At 37.7% G+C, this 13,457-nt stretch overlaps 2 protein-coding genes across 5 annotated transcripts in view; one reads left to right on the top strand and one right to left on the bottom strand.

Moving 5' to 3' along the window:
* The window catches only part of si:ch73-140j24.4, a 12,204-nt gene extending 6,608 nt beyond the window's left edge, over positions 1-5,596 (top strand). For 3 of the 4 annotated variants that reach the window (XM_043259895.1, XM_043259885.1, XM_043259870.1), the window contains 5 exons: positions 1-10; positions 94-180; positions 688-790; positions 864-908; positions 1,736-5,596. The exon at positions 1-10 is cut by the window's left edge and continues 233 nt beyond it. In XM_043259895.1, coding sequence (XP_043115830.1) covers positions 1-10; positions 94-180; positions 688-790; positions 864-908; positions 1,736-4,074 — 2,584 coding nt within the window. In that variant the 3' untranslated portion in view covers positions 4,075-5,596. The remainder of the gene's footprint in view (positions 11-93; positions 181-687; positions 791-863; positions 909-1,735) is intronic. The other variant, XM_043259877.1, reaches the window with a different exon arrangement.
* A 760-nt stretch (positions 5,597-6,356) lies between these two features.
* rpe65a (retinoid isomerohydrolase RPE65 a) lies at positions 6,357-12,250 on the bottom strand. Its single transcript, XM_043256951.1, has 14 exons — positions 12,181-12,250; positions 11,973-12,055; positions 11,507-11,657; positions 10,996-11,103; positions 10,782-10,923; positions 10,547-10,694; positions 10,393-10,474; positions 9,471-9,603; positions 9,252-9,391; positions 8,513-8,642; positions 7,457-7,571; positions 7,286-7,380; positions 7,096-7,207; positions 6,357-6,862 (listed from the first exon to the last, which is right to left on the bottom strand). The coding sequence occupies exons 1-14, from the start codon at positions 12,189-12,191 to the stop codon at positions 6,717-6,719; spliced, it is 1,596 nt and encodes a 531-aa protein (XP_043112886.1). The 5' UTR covers positions 12,192-12,250; the 3' UTR covers positions 6,357-6,716.
* Positions 12,251-13,457: the final 1,207 nt, after the last annotated feature.

The raw sequence follows: 13,457 nt of genomic DNA, 5'->3' as shown, positions 1-13,457 counted from the left end.
GGAGAACTTGGTATGAACATTAGCATTCGTATGCATGTGCAGTTTGCTGCTAGTCGCTAGCTCGTTGAACTCATGACATGCTGCTGGTTCCAGAAGAGCAGTGGCTCATCGTCTTTCACTGAGATCACACTGACAGAGGTCAAAGAGGAGGACGTTATGTTCAGATCAACCACTCCACAGGTAGGACACACAGTATGATTGAGCATATACCTGTTGTTTTGCATCATTTTCGGTCATTTGCACTTGCAGTTATTTATTCATTTTCAGTTCTGTTGATTGCATTGCTTGTTTAATTGTGCTTTAGGTCGTTTTTAACTAAAACAAAAAATCACTGACAGATTCCCAATCGTATTCCAACACCCTGGGTTGCCAGTTGTCGTTAAACAACGCATATTATAGCCATGGAAGTCAGTCAGAGATTCCACCAAACTCCACTTTCAAACACCAAACACCAAACACCACACCAAACTCCACTTTCTTTGAACAATATTAAACACGGATATTAGAACTCATTTGTTGACAGCGTAAAGCTCATTGCCTAATGTGGTCAGTTGCACTCATTGCTTGTTGCATCTGGCAACCCATGTGAAGCTCACACACTGGGCTTCAGGCCCCATGACCGCTGTTGTGTTCCCATTGTGACTTTCCTGCATAAACTGGACACTTATGTTTTCTTTCTTCAAACAGTCTGACTCTTCGGACATGGAGAAGGAGGACTTTGAGATTATTCATTCCAGTCAGGTGACAAACAAACAGTTTGACTTCTTCCATCCAAACCCTTTCACTGATGGTGAGTGATAGTTATGGCATGATTGTGTTCATACGTTTACATGTTACTCAACTTATTTTTCACTCATTTGCAGCTGATGTATTTGGAGAGGACCACTTTCCAAAGGTTGATGTAACAGGTTAGTAACTTTCTGTACTTAAACCTTACCTTATTTTGTCTCTAATGATGTATAAACATTATTGAGGTCAATGCAGAACTTTAAATATAACTACCAGCTAATTACTGTATAAATAAAATACTGTACTAAGTAGTTTATAGTTTTTGGAGCGCACAATGTTTTTAATTAAAAAGGGTAACAATTAACATAAGGGAGTTAGAACTGTTATAACCTTGTGAAATCCTACCATGATTTCAACAGGTTGCATGCAGTGCTTGTCCGATAAAAGATTGATGATATCCAAATAAAACTGGGGTTTATAGTGTGAAACAATGCAATGCGATTTCATTCACGGTAGTCATTTTACCGATATTTGAGCCAGAGATTAATACCCTCCGCAAAGCATGTTCTAACTCATTTTACACCTGTGTTTTTAGTAGATTACCTGATTATCATCAGCTCTGCTTGACTGCGCTAATTTGCACTGCTCTTGGTGGATTGCATTGGCCGTTATGGATTTTCATCAGGCTGTATTTTTTAAATTGCACATTGTCAATAGATCATGAGTGCTTTTAGGGGATTGCATTCTCACATTAATTTGCCCTGTATAGAAAATCTGGCCCTAAAGGTGAAAAGCCCAATTCTGCACATGAATATCTGCATGAGAGCATGTGTGATTATAACCTAATTTAGTCTCTTGTCAGCTGCTTTTTAAAAAAAACATGGCTTGTTACTGAAAGCTTTGAAAAAACCTTAGCTGCTGATAAATATGTATGCATTTGTAGCACAGAGGAAAAGTGCGAATCAATCCATAAGACAGAGACTAATATGGTGCTGTTTTCTCTCAGAGCAATTACCCAGGGACCCGTTCAAAGGCACAGACCCTTTTGCCTCTGACTCTCTCTTGGCTAACATGTCAGAAGAAAAGCATTTTCAGGATGACTTCATCCCTGAAGAGAACAGTCTTCCAGCAACCGTACACTGCCCTCTCCAATCCGTTGTGAAAGATTACGGTACTTTTAACGCTCCCATCAACTTGCCGTCGGACACTGATCGCACACAGTCCACTGGAAAGCGTGATAGCGGTGTGTCCATGTCCAATGAAAGCAGGAGTCTCAAATCTTGTAGCGATAATGGGTCTGAGTTTGGGACGAACGCCACACAAGACCGAAATCATGACGCAGTTGAAGCTGTTGCTCCTCAGTTCAATGACGAGTTTGTCCATGAATCAGACTCTAGTCACAGTTCTACAGTGTTTAATTCCATCGACGCTGATTCCAATGTATTCGCAGAAGAGGATGAGGACAGGGCTGATGTTCTGGCTGGATCTGGTTTAATTAAAAGAGCTAACTCTCTGTGTGGTCTGCAGAGCATCATTGCAGGGTCCTATACTGGGTTTCCTCTAAGTCCATGTGACCCTGATCCACTCCAAGGCGACTTCCAGAAGACCTTCGAACGCCATATTATCGCTTCTGAACAAAATGCTGCAAATGACAAAGAACTCATAAAAACGGAGAGTTTATCTCCACATAATAGTGTGTGTGAACAGTTGCATGATATAAACAGCAATGCCTCTAGCTCTCCTCCCATTTCTCCTTCTCAGCCTTCTGCTTTAGATGTATATGACTACAAATATGGAGATATGTACTTCTTCACTGTGAGATTGGATCCCGGTAGCCCTGAACTACACAATCAAAGTCCAGTTTGTCCTGAACACAATGATGCAAAGAAAGATGAGTCCAATGGCCAAATGGATTGGAAGGACACCCCCCTGAGCCCTGAATTTAATGATGTAGATGAATTTGAATGCTCCAGTCCAAATCCTGAAGACACAGAGCAACACAACCAGATCACAAACGACGAGAATGAAGTGGAGGTGGATATCGCGACAAACAGTGACCCTCCCAAACATGATGAAATATTAGTGCCTGATTCTGAAAAGGTGGTTTTAGATATTCCATGTCTTACATTTAATGATTCGAATGGCTGCCAAAGTGTGCTTGACTCAGAGTGGAATGACCAATGGATGACAAATCTAGACGAAGCCGAACCTGTTCCCGATGCGTCCATCCTGAACACAGAAAGCAATGCACCAAATTCTACATCTCAAGACGTCTTTTGCCTGTTTAGTGACTCGGAAACATCAGCTACTGATCCTTTTTACGCCCAAGAGCAGCTCAGCCCTGAATCTAGCAGCTCACCACACAAACCTTCTTCTTCTGAAGCCTTGGCCATGAGTAAACTTGAACTCCAGTATTTTGACCCATTTAGTCCCACACCCGCTGAGCCGGTCGAAGGCGTTTCTGACTTCGAAGAAATGAACACTGTTAACTCGTTCTGTCATGAAGCTCCGAGACTAGATTCTGGTTATCATGAAGTTGGTACTCCTACTCCTTTTAGTCCAGAAGCTGCTGACAAAACCAAATGTAGCATTGATCTTCAAGGCCCAGGTTTGGAAATCAGGAAGCAGAGCAACTCTGAAATCCACGTCCCTGATCCGTTTAGTCCAGAATCCGTCGATACGGGCATCTTTGACTCGGAAACGGAAAACTGTGAGTCTGGTTATATGATAACTACATGTCAATTCTTAAGTCCTCAACCAGTTTATACAGATTTGAATAATCTGGAAGAGAAGCAGATATCCTTTGACTTGCTAAGCGATCGTCTCAGCGTATCTGAACATGACGATTGTTACCCCTTTGGTTCGTGCCCATCTAATGAAGAGAGTTACGCTTATAGTAGCGAAGAAAAACTCATTGAACCAATCCGAGAAGGATCTGATGCTTCAGGAGAATCCAAAGCTTGCTCAGTAGTGTCAAATGGTAGTGATTCCTCTCAAATATTTCACTGTGGTTCGGTGTGGGGAACCTCTGAAATGAGCTTTCCTGACTCTGAAGTGCTCGACCCAATGAAAAACAACACTTTTGATTTCGATACAACGGATGTTGGCTCATTTGGGTCCAATGAAAGCCAAGAAGCTGAAGAGGCTGAACATGGTGCTGGAAAAGTGCCGAAAAACGCTGACCTGGCTGAAATTGACTATTTCTGTTCTGAGCTCAGTAAAATGGTATCCTCAAGTTCATCTGATTCTGTTCAGCAAAGTGTTGCTGAGATGTTATTCGGCTCTGAACCCAACACCTCAAGCTTTTATCCCTGGGATTTTGAAAAGCCGCAACACAGTTGTTAAGTTTTCATACCCACCGTGTTTAATCCATCTCATTAACTCACAAGTTGCATTTTCATCTGACTTTCCATTGTTAAATGGGGAAAAAAATGAATTAATTGTCTAAGTGTGAACATTTGTAAATGTCAAAGAGTATCTAAACCTCATGCGATTCACTTTTGTAGCTGCATTTCTAATAGTTGTAGTCTTTCCATTATTTGATTTATTTATTTTCAAATGCCAGTTATAACCAAATACTAACTGCTGATATGTAGCATAATAAATATGTAACATTTTAAACTTCCTCTGCTGGACTTTGGAGTTATGTCCATTTAAAATGAATGCTGGGATTATTTTCAAAAAAAGCATTTAAAAGAAATATTATTCAAATGCAGTGCATGTATGTGTGTACAATACCATTCATCAAGTAACACTGAAATTAATTTTTAGTAAATGGACAGATGTATAACATTTATTTTTTTAAGCATTATTTGTCTTAGATCTAATATTTTATTTATTTTATGTGGAAATTGTACTGAGATTTGTATGTTGTGCCCAAGCAACTGCACCTTAAGATGATTGCCCCCAAAACACATGGAGAAACACTGCTGCATGATTAACATTAAAAATCACGTATGACTTTTCAAAATGCTTACCGTATTACTAGCCTTCAAAAGATGGTTTCATTAAGTGTTAAGCATAAGGCAGTGGCTATAATTTTCCCATTTTCAGTGTGACTAAATAAATTTAATCTGAAAATCACTCTTAAATTCAGTCGTACAGTAAAAACATTTTAGCAAAACAACTACAGTAAGACTGCACACTATGCACTACATTGAAGCTAGGGTAGGCAGTTCATGCTTTACTGATGTCATCTAGCACAAAGCAGCCATAAAAGATGGATTGACGGCCGTATGTGTCAATAATGTTTAATACATGTTGCATTGCCACTGAATTAAATGATAGTTAAAACACTAAACTGAAAGACTGAAATCTATTTAATGCTACGGTGGTTAAACTAAATGTCTGTTTACGTCACAATGATAATAATGTGACTATCTGTTACAAATGTGATCATGTATTTGGAGTGTGGAAAATGTGTATGTTAGTACAAAAAAAAGAGTTGTACCTCATTTATATTTCCAGTTGTATAAACAGGCTGCACAGGGAATTGGAAATGAACAAATGTGGGTGAAAACTGGGTTGTGAGCGTTCAAAGCAGAATAAATAAATCGCACATCTCAAAACTGTTGTGAAAGCTTGTGTGCCTCTAATAATAAAAGTTAACAGGTAAATGAAGACGGCAGCACAGGTGAGAATATATGTCCTCGAAAGAAGCCGGTACATTTCTGGCAGAGCATAAAACTAGGGTTGATGCGTATGAGCTCAGAAATCGTTGCATGCTAAGAATAAGGAACAGCAATGTACTCAGTGTAAAAAAAAAAAAAAAAAAACTACCATAATTGACATGTTATTGCTGTAAAACGTAGAAACCGAAATGTAGAAAAACAATTGCTGAATAAAACATGAAAATGTGCCTTTTAAAGGTGCTGTATGGAATTTTTTGACACCATAATTTGTTTGCAGATATTTAGAAATCCTGTTAAGCTCGCATATTTTTTTTTCCTGAAAAAAAAACAACGATACAGGCTTTCTTGTTGAAATGTGTTTATGCAGTTTGACCACATTATTTTCCACATACTGTACATTATTGTTTCTCCTCTAAGGCCTGCCTTCTGAAACGGGTTGATTTGTACAAAGTTCTAGCTCTGATTGGCCAGCTATCCAGTGCATTGTGATTGGCCGAATATCTCAAGCGCGTGACGGAAATGTTATGCATCAACGGCTATGACACCAAAACAATAAAACATTACAAACGATACTTTTGTTGCATCCAGTGGAGACATAATTACTGATTATCATGACTTAGTCTTTTAATGTGTCATGTTGAACTGTGCACAGCTGGACTGCTTTCATAAATGCTCTTAGCACTCTCTAATATTTGTTTGGAACTGATCTGGAACATTGTTGTGAACACAACTTGACCACTGATTTCTAGTTACGTCCTCATTTGGAAACACATACCAAAGTAGTTTCACCTTTGCAATGAAACACAGTGTCGCCAGAACATGGCGCCAACAGAGAGAATAATAGCCCGGCCTTCTTTCTTTGTGTAAACATTTGGGTGGTGTTTGAAAATAAACCCACTCAGTGACATAGAAAAGTGGGGGCGTGTTTAAACGCTTTAGGGGGGGTGGACAAGTCATAACTGTTCTGAAGAATATCTTTCAGTTTTTAAATTTTAATCTTTGCAGCTTTAGGGATCTTATCTGTGCACTAAAAGCTTGTAACACTCCAAAAAGGAAGGAACATTTTAAATTGCTTCATATGACCCCTTTAAATTAACTTGTTGCCTTCCATTGTCATTTGCACTTGATACTGTTGCGTGTCTGCAATCTGGCAACCCGGTTATTGGCTTACATCTTATGAATCACCAAGGATTACAGTTTCATCTCTTTTAAGGATATTACCATGGCAAAATAATTTTTATGCACTTGAAAAATCAGAAACGTGCAATAACATAGGTTTATTATTATTAGCTTACATTGTCGTGGTGTGTACTATACAGTCATTTTATCAGCATCAGAGGACTCTGTTCCAGACGTCTAGGGTTTATACATTCCATGGAAAGTGACTGGAGACATGATGTCAACTTCTGCTCTTGCAATCTCAGACAGGTCCTTAGCATTCAAGATCAGGCAAAACGTAGGTCTCTGGGCTCCAGGCGACACCACAATCGTCATTATGACACCTGTTGAGCAGCGAAGCGTTAAATACCTTACACTTTATTTTAATTGTCCACTTTAGATAATTATACCTGCTTTAAGCAATTTGCGACAACATGCCAACTAGCTCTGAATAGAGTATTAGTAGACTGGTATAGCATTAGGTTTGGTTACAGCTGGTAGAATGTATATTATAGGGACAATCGAAACACAAGCTAGACAACACATAATAGCTCTGAATATGGCTAATGTCACGCACCATCGTCCTCATCCACTCCGTCGGGGTTCTGCACAAACAGTGGCTCTGAAGGGTACGAGTCCGGCTCCTGCCAAACCCAGGTCTCCTTAGTCCTCACATTCAGCTTGCAAATCTAGAAATCATCAGAGACAAGCCTTAAAAACGCATTCTTGGACACGAAACGCTGACCAGCCGACGTGATTGTTCATACCCTGTCAGGGATAAAGTGGTTGAGCCCCAGCGCATAGGCGTATGTGTAATTCTTTCCGTTGTTCATTTTGTAGTTGATCTGAGGAAACTCGAAAGCTTTGAGATAGGAGACATAAGTTAGTTTTAACGTCCAGCTTAATTTGAGCTGCTTTGTAAAGGATGGTTGGCGTACCTTGGCGAGGACCAGAGAAAAGCACCTCAGGCTCCAGCCAAATGGTCCCATCGGTCTTCATTGTGGCCGTGGCTGTGGTGTACGGCAGAGACACCAGATTCTTGCCCTGCTCCTCCTGCAAGAAATCTGTGTGAACCACTGGTCTTGAAGCATATAGAGTTTAAAATTTTACTTAAATGAAATATAGTTTTAAATAAATAAATAGGGACGCGTGACCAATATCGGAATCGGCCGATAATGCTTTTAAATATCGGCAAAAAACAAAAATAAATACATTTAAAAAAAATCACAAACATGACAGTTAAATGAAGTAATGTTATATATACTAATTGCAATTTGTTTTGTTTTTTTTGCTTCTTTTGCTTTAGACCAATTACGTTAAATCATAAAATAAATTGTTAGTTTATCTTTCTGATAAAAAAAAAGCAGTGTCTAATATATAGTTTATTTATAATTATTTTCAGTCTACTGTCATTAAAGAAGGACTTTGTTATTGTTTACTTAATTCTTACAAATAAGTTCTTGTTAAAAAACCAACCAGAATTAAAAATAATTACATATCGGTACCGATTATCACCCAAAATTAATAGAAAATTAATAGAAAATTAATTATTAATTGTTTACTTTAAATAAAAAAATAGAATAATGTGCATCGCTATAAATAAATGTAAATTAAGAGTTAAAAATATATATTTTCAAAACATTTACATAAGCAGATCTTTTTGCCAATTCTTTGTATACTACAGTTTAAAGAGCATTTAAATGTTTTTAACGTGTTTTTATTAAAGATATTTATAAAAAAATCTGCAAGGAACATACTTTGCACAAATGTAAAAAAAGACAATATATATAGAAATGCATTAGACTGGAGGTGGAGGCTACAGTAAATGCATTTTTTTTCCTTTCCCCAAAATACATTTTGAAATATATATATTTTTGCATTACAAAATATATTTTATTGAGCCTGACTGTTTTCATCATATATTTAGCTTTTTTTAGAAAAAAGTACATATTTTGCAGTGTATGTAAAATATAAATCTTGAGTGTTTTGTTTACCCTGTAGGGATCCAGAGGAAGCACATATCTCCTGACCTCAGGCTGAGGGGCAATCATGGCATTTCTCTTCACCTCGTCCCAGTTTGCACGCAGGTTTGCCAGCCACAGGTAGTTGTAGACAAATTCAAAGCTGAAAAATAATACCTAATCATAATTACACATATATCACCTGCAACCGCTTTTAAATTGTAAGTTGTAAGTGCACAAATCAACACATGCTCATTAAATGTTCCTGATAAAAGCCATCAGAAATTACAGAAGTAAGGCTGTCACCTTGAAATATCATCAAAAAATCATTCTGACGGTACACCGCCTCTCATAGGAATTAATCATATGACAAATAATAAACTAAACAATCTGAAAGCAAACAGCCTAAAACGCCAAATAAGATGACTACTAGAGATGCATCCATTTCCGAATGCATAAGCTTAATATTACATGAGAAGTTGTATATTTCTCACACTCTCATAATTGCTTATGAAATTGTTTACTATAGTTACTATTTTTTGGTACGATAAATGTTTTCTGGAGAATTGTATTCAGCTAGAACGCATACATCATTACTACAATAATAATATTAAACAAAATGTGTCCATTTACAACCAGTATACAATCACAAGTATACTGGTTTCAATGAGGTTTTGACCGCTGAGCTACAAAAACATGTCATGTTGGCCTTACACTATCCCCTCGGTGTATTGCTTTAATCTAATAAATCGTTGTGTTGCACAGCACTTACCCTTTCCAGGCACACAGGTCCACAACAATGAAGCCCGAGTCCTCGTAGCAGTTGATGTGATGGAAAAGACCCATCGCAGCGGTCCTGAACTTATAGTCGATGTATTCTCCCGGATGCTTCCTTGCGATGTGTATCCAAGTCTGTCGAAACGAACACAACATGCATCTCAGGTTCGAAGCCGAGTACAGCGTTTATCGAGAGACGGATGGAGAAACGTACGCCTTTCTCCTCGTCAGATTCGAAGCAGTCCATGTAGTTGGATCCTCGGATGCTCCAGGCGCCCAGGAACTTCAGCAGGTGGATTTTAATAGGCGTCTCGACGAAGACGAAGTAGTTTTCCGTCATCCCAAAACTAGGGAGAGACGTATGAGGAAAAGGTTGATCTGGTTCCAAATATCGGTGCTTTTAAGCAATAAAACACAAAACATCAACAAGAACTAACTTGCTATATCTACATTTTATGTAAACATTATTATTATTAATATCATTTCCTAAAGCAAAACTAAAGTTGTAATCGATGCTTCCTTTAATGCAGGTAGAAAGGTATTATATATATTTGTTGAACGCTCGTTTTTATTGCAATGCGTTTTTCGGACTCTGTGTTTTGATCTGTCTGCTATTCGCAAAAGTTACTAATTAGCGTTCTTCAATCTGTGATTTTCGGTGGATCGCAAGAAAACTAGGTTCGGCTTAGGCATCTTCATAATGATTTATTACAATAATGTTATTACACGATTGTAATACATTTATTACAATATTACAATATCACACTTAAAAAGTGATGGAAGTAATGGAGTGTGTTTCACGAGAAGCTACTATTTCGCTTTTTCTGCTTCATAATTACGTGTAAATCATTCATTGGTTCTTACTTCTGAATTTTTTCATTTGTTTTTCTTCGGTGTAGCGAATGGAAGCCAGAACGATTTAAAAAATAAATAAATAAATAAAATAAAAATACAAAAAAATTGTCCTCATTGAATTTGCTAAGGTTTTTTAAGGTAAGTGGTTGCTAAAAATTGCATTTTAACTACATTAAAATGTTGGTATACTACATTTATTTAAATCGAATGAATCTTTTGTAGTATTTCCAGCATTTCCCTGCCAACAGAAATGGTTTCAAACGCAGGATGGATAAACACACCTGTGCACATAGGAAGGCTTGAACCGCTCCGCACTCGGGAACTGCACAACCACCTTGGATTTCTCAATAGGGTCCGATTTGTCTGAAACAGTTTGTTAGTTACCATTTAACCAGCATTCGTCAAACATCGCTCGGTGACTATAACATCGCTCACCTTTCTGTTTAGGTGGGATTCGGACGATGTTGTAGGCCAGCGAGGCTCCCTTCCCCATGCAGTTTCCGATGTTGTAGACCGTGCCATCTTTCTCGATGTGAGGGTGAGCCGTTACTCCGTTTATGTTCACATAGTCACACATGTCAACCTTTTGGAATAATCGAGCAATATTTCTCAAAACGCCGGAAAGATCTACACTGCATTTAATTCAACGCACAGCAAATCTCTGTCTTGCCTTTTTCAAGGTTTCCAAGGTTTCCACATTGACTTTAGTGATAAAATTAGTCTCGGTGACGGCGTAAAAATCCTCTCCGATGGGGTAGACGTTCACCAGGCAGTTGTCCGTCACCTCAACGCCTTTGAAATACGTGAAGAACCTGGCAAAATCGAGAAGACGTGAATGCGCTGATGCACCGAACTCGACAAATTAAAGCAATTAATGAACAAACCTGGAGAAGATGTTCTTGCAGGGATCTGGATAAGCGCAGGTACCAAACTCAGTGATTACAACTCGTTTCTCTGTCATAGCGCGAACGTATGCATCTGTTTTGACAAACCTGAGAGGAAAAGACGCCAAGGATAATATGGTTATTACAATAAAAACACTTAAAGTAAAAATAAATGAAATTTTTTTACATTTAATCAAGTTTTACTTGACGTAATAAAATAATTACAACTAAAATTAAATTAATTGAAATGATAAAATAAAATAAATAAAAATAAAATATAAAAAATAAAATAAAATAAAATAAAATAAAAAAAAATAAAATAAAATAAAATGAAAATAAAAAAAAAAAAACTTTTTTTACGTACTTATATAAAATATAAAACAAAAACTACTAAATAACTAAAAGTTCGAAAAATATAGCCTAAAAATACACTTTTATATCTGGAGCAGCAAACAATAAAAACCGATTTAAAATAACAAGTTTTATATGATTTAAAAATTATTTGACATACTTGCGGAAATACGTGACCTGTCCGTTGCTGAAATCAAACTTGTGCATGAGGGCCTGGCCATCGAAAAGATGGTAGAAGGGCTCCGATCCCACCTCAAACAAACCGGGGCCCAGACGGAGCAGACTGCCTTTGATAAACGACGGGATGCGACCTAAAACAATGCACAAGTGGTTTTTTTGTTTAGTCTTTCTTTCACAACCATGATAATTAACCATGCTCAGGAATTTATAGATATCGTAATAATAATATATTGACCATTTAAATGTCTCCGGACTCTGAGCCTAAAATGTAGATTTGCTATCGAATATTTTGAAAACGATAGCATAAAAAAAAATAAAAGAATAGAAAGAATAAAAAAAAAAATTATAAAATAAAAATAAATCAAATAAAATGTAATTAAATGGGAGGAGTTCCTCTTTTTTCCCCCCCAGAATATTTTCAGTTCATAAATAAGTGATGAAAATACCAGTGACGGTTGCTGGAAGAGGTTCGTTCAGCTCCTCCACCGTCTCAAAGATTTTCTTATAGCCTCCAGCAGGGTGCTCAAAACTGAAAAGCGAGGGGAAAAAAGGTCTTCATCAAATGCACGAAAAAGAAAACCTGAGGGAATCACTCCAATGACTTCCTTAAAACATAAAGCTTGTTTGGTGCAGAATAAGAAGAGCGTGGCTTACCGGCTGACCATGATTGCTGCTGGGACAGTCTCGTCTGTGACTCGGCTTGTTCTCGCTGGTTTGTCAGCAGAGCCCTGAGTTTATGGCTTTTTATACTCTACGCTCTTACTCGGGTTAACTCTGACAAACTTTGTCGCAGCCAATGGCAGCATTCACTAAACAACAAGCCCATTGTACAAGAACCTGAGTGGCTTTTACAAAAGCCATTCCTTCAAATAGGATTTGAGATTTTCACGCAGCTGAACGCTGTGATGCAATCAGGTGTACAGAATGTGATTGTACAACGTAAGAAACAGAAATGAGCTGAAATCAGCTGACAAAACGCCCAACAAAGACTTCATTCAGCTAATAATAACATAGACATTCATAATAATGCACACGTGTAACCGATGTTTAGAACAACACCACGTTTTAAATCTTTCAGGATTCAGTATCTATATATATTAAATAAAATATTTGTTTTATAATTATCTTTTTTGTTTGATAGCATGGCAAGTCTGTATATTTTTTCTATTTAACACTAACAAGTCTGTCGGTGGTAATTGAAATGATGAAATAATTTGTGTTTTGCCTCCTGATGAGGAGATGCCGTGTAATCCAGGCCTATTACGGCGGGACAAACGGCACATTGTTAGTCCTGTGGGAAAAAAAAAGACTAAGGATGAGTTCACAGAGCCACAATAAATCAAAAACTCTATAACAAGAGTGAGAGCCGTCTGTCTGGGATCTGACTGCAATAAAGACGTTAATGTGAGAGTCCCGTATGAGTCTTTTAAGAGCAAGATTTCTTCCCACTGAGAATTCTCGCATATGCAATAAATTTATTTTTACCATTGCTTCTTATTGTCTTTGTGTGTGTGTGTGTGTGTTTTGTAAGCTCTGAGGTCATAAGCGCTAGGGTTTTGTCGCTGCAGCGCAAACCAAGGGCTTTCCGTTTTCTACATTCCTGAACAGATTTGTGAACAGCTTAACTGTGAAAAGAAACACGCTCGTTTTACCAACAGAGCCAAGCTAAACAAGCGTGCCATTGCCAAAAAAGCACTCCGTTTATATAAATGTTTTATCCTGCGTAACTTTGAGAGTTTAGAGAGACTGTATAAACAAAAAGATGTAGCCTATGTCAAATCCGAAGGTGGCAAGTCGAGTTTATTCATTGCTTTGCTTGATTTCAATGACGCTGGCTTAGTTCATCGGCTTGAAAACTAAAGCATGTTGGAAGCATGCATCATTTCTTTTATAACTGCTTTGATGATCTGTGGAAATATCGAGTGAAAGCT

Source organism: Puntigrus tetrazona, chromosome 2, assembly GCF_018831695.1.
Source record: "Puntigrus tetrazona isolate hp1 chromosome 2, ASM1883169v1, whole genome shotgun sequence".
Classification (NCBI taxonomy): domain Eukaryota; kingdom Metazoa; phylum Chordata; class Actinopteri; order Cypriniformes; family Cyprinidae; genus Puntigrus; species Puntigrus tetrazona.
Note: the sequence above shows the minus strand (reverse complement) of the source record. Positions and strands in the feature narration are given on the sequence as shown.

What these genes read in the sequence shown, in the direction of transcription:
- rpe65a (XM_043256951.1), bottom strand. An exon ending in TCTTCCAGCAACCGTCACTG is followed by an intron (nt 11,658 to 11,972) that starts GTATTTTCATCA and finishes GCATTGTTTTAG; the next exon opens with GTCGCATCCCGTCGTTTATC. An exon ending in TTCCTCTGGATCCCTACAGG is followed by an intron (nt 7,572 to 8,512) that starts GTAAACAAAACA and finishes GATTTCTTGCAG; the next exon opens with GAGGAGCAGGGCAAGAATCT.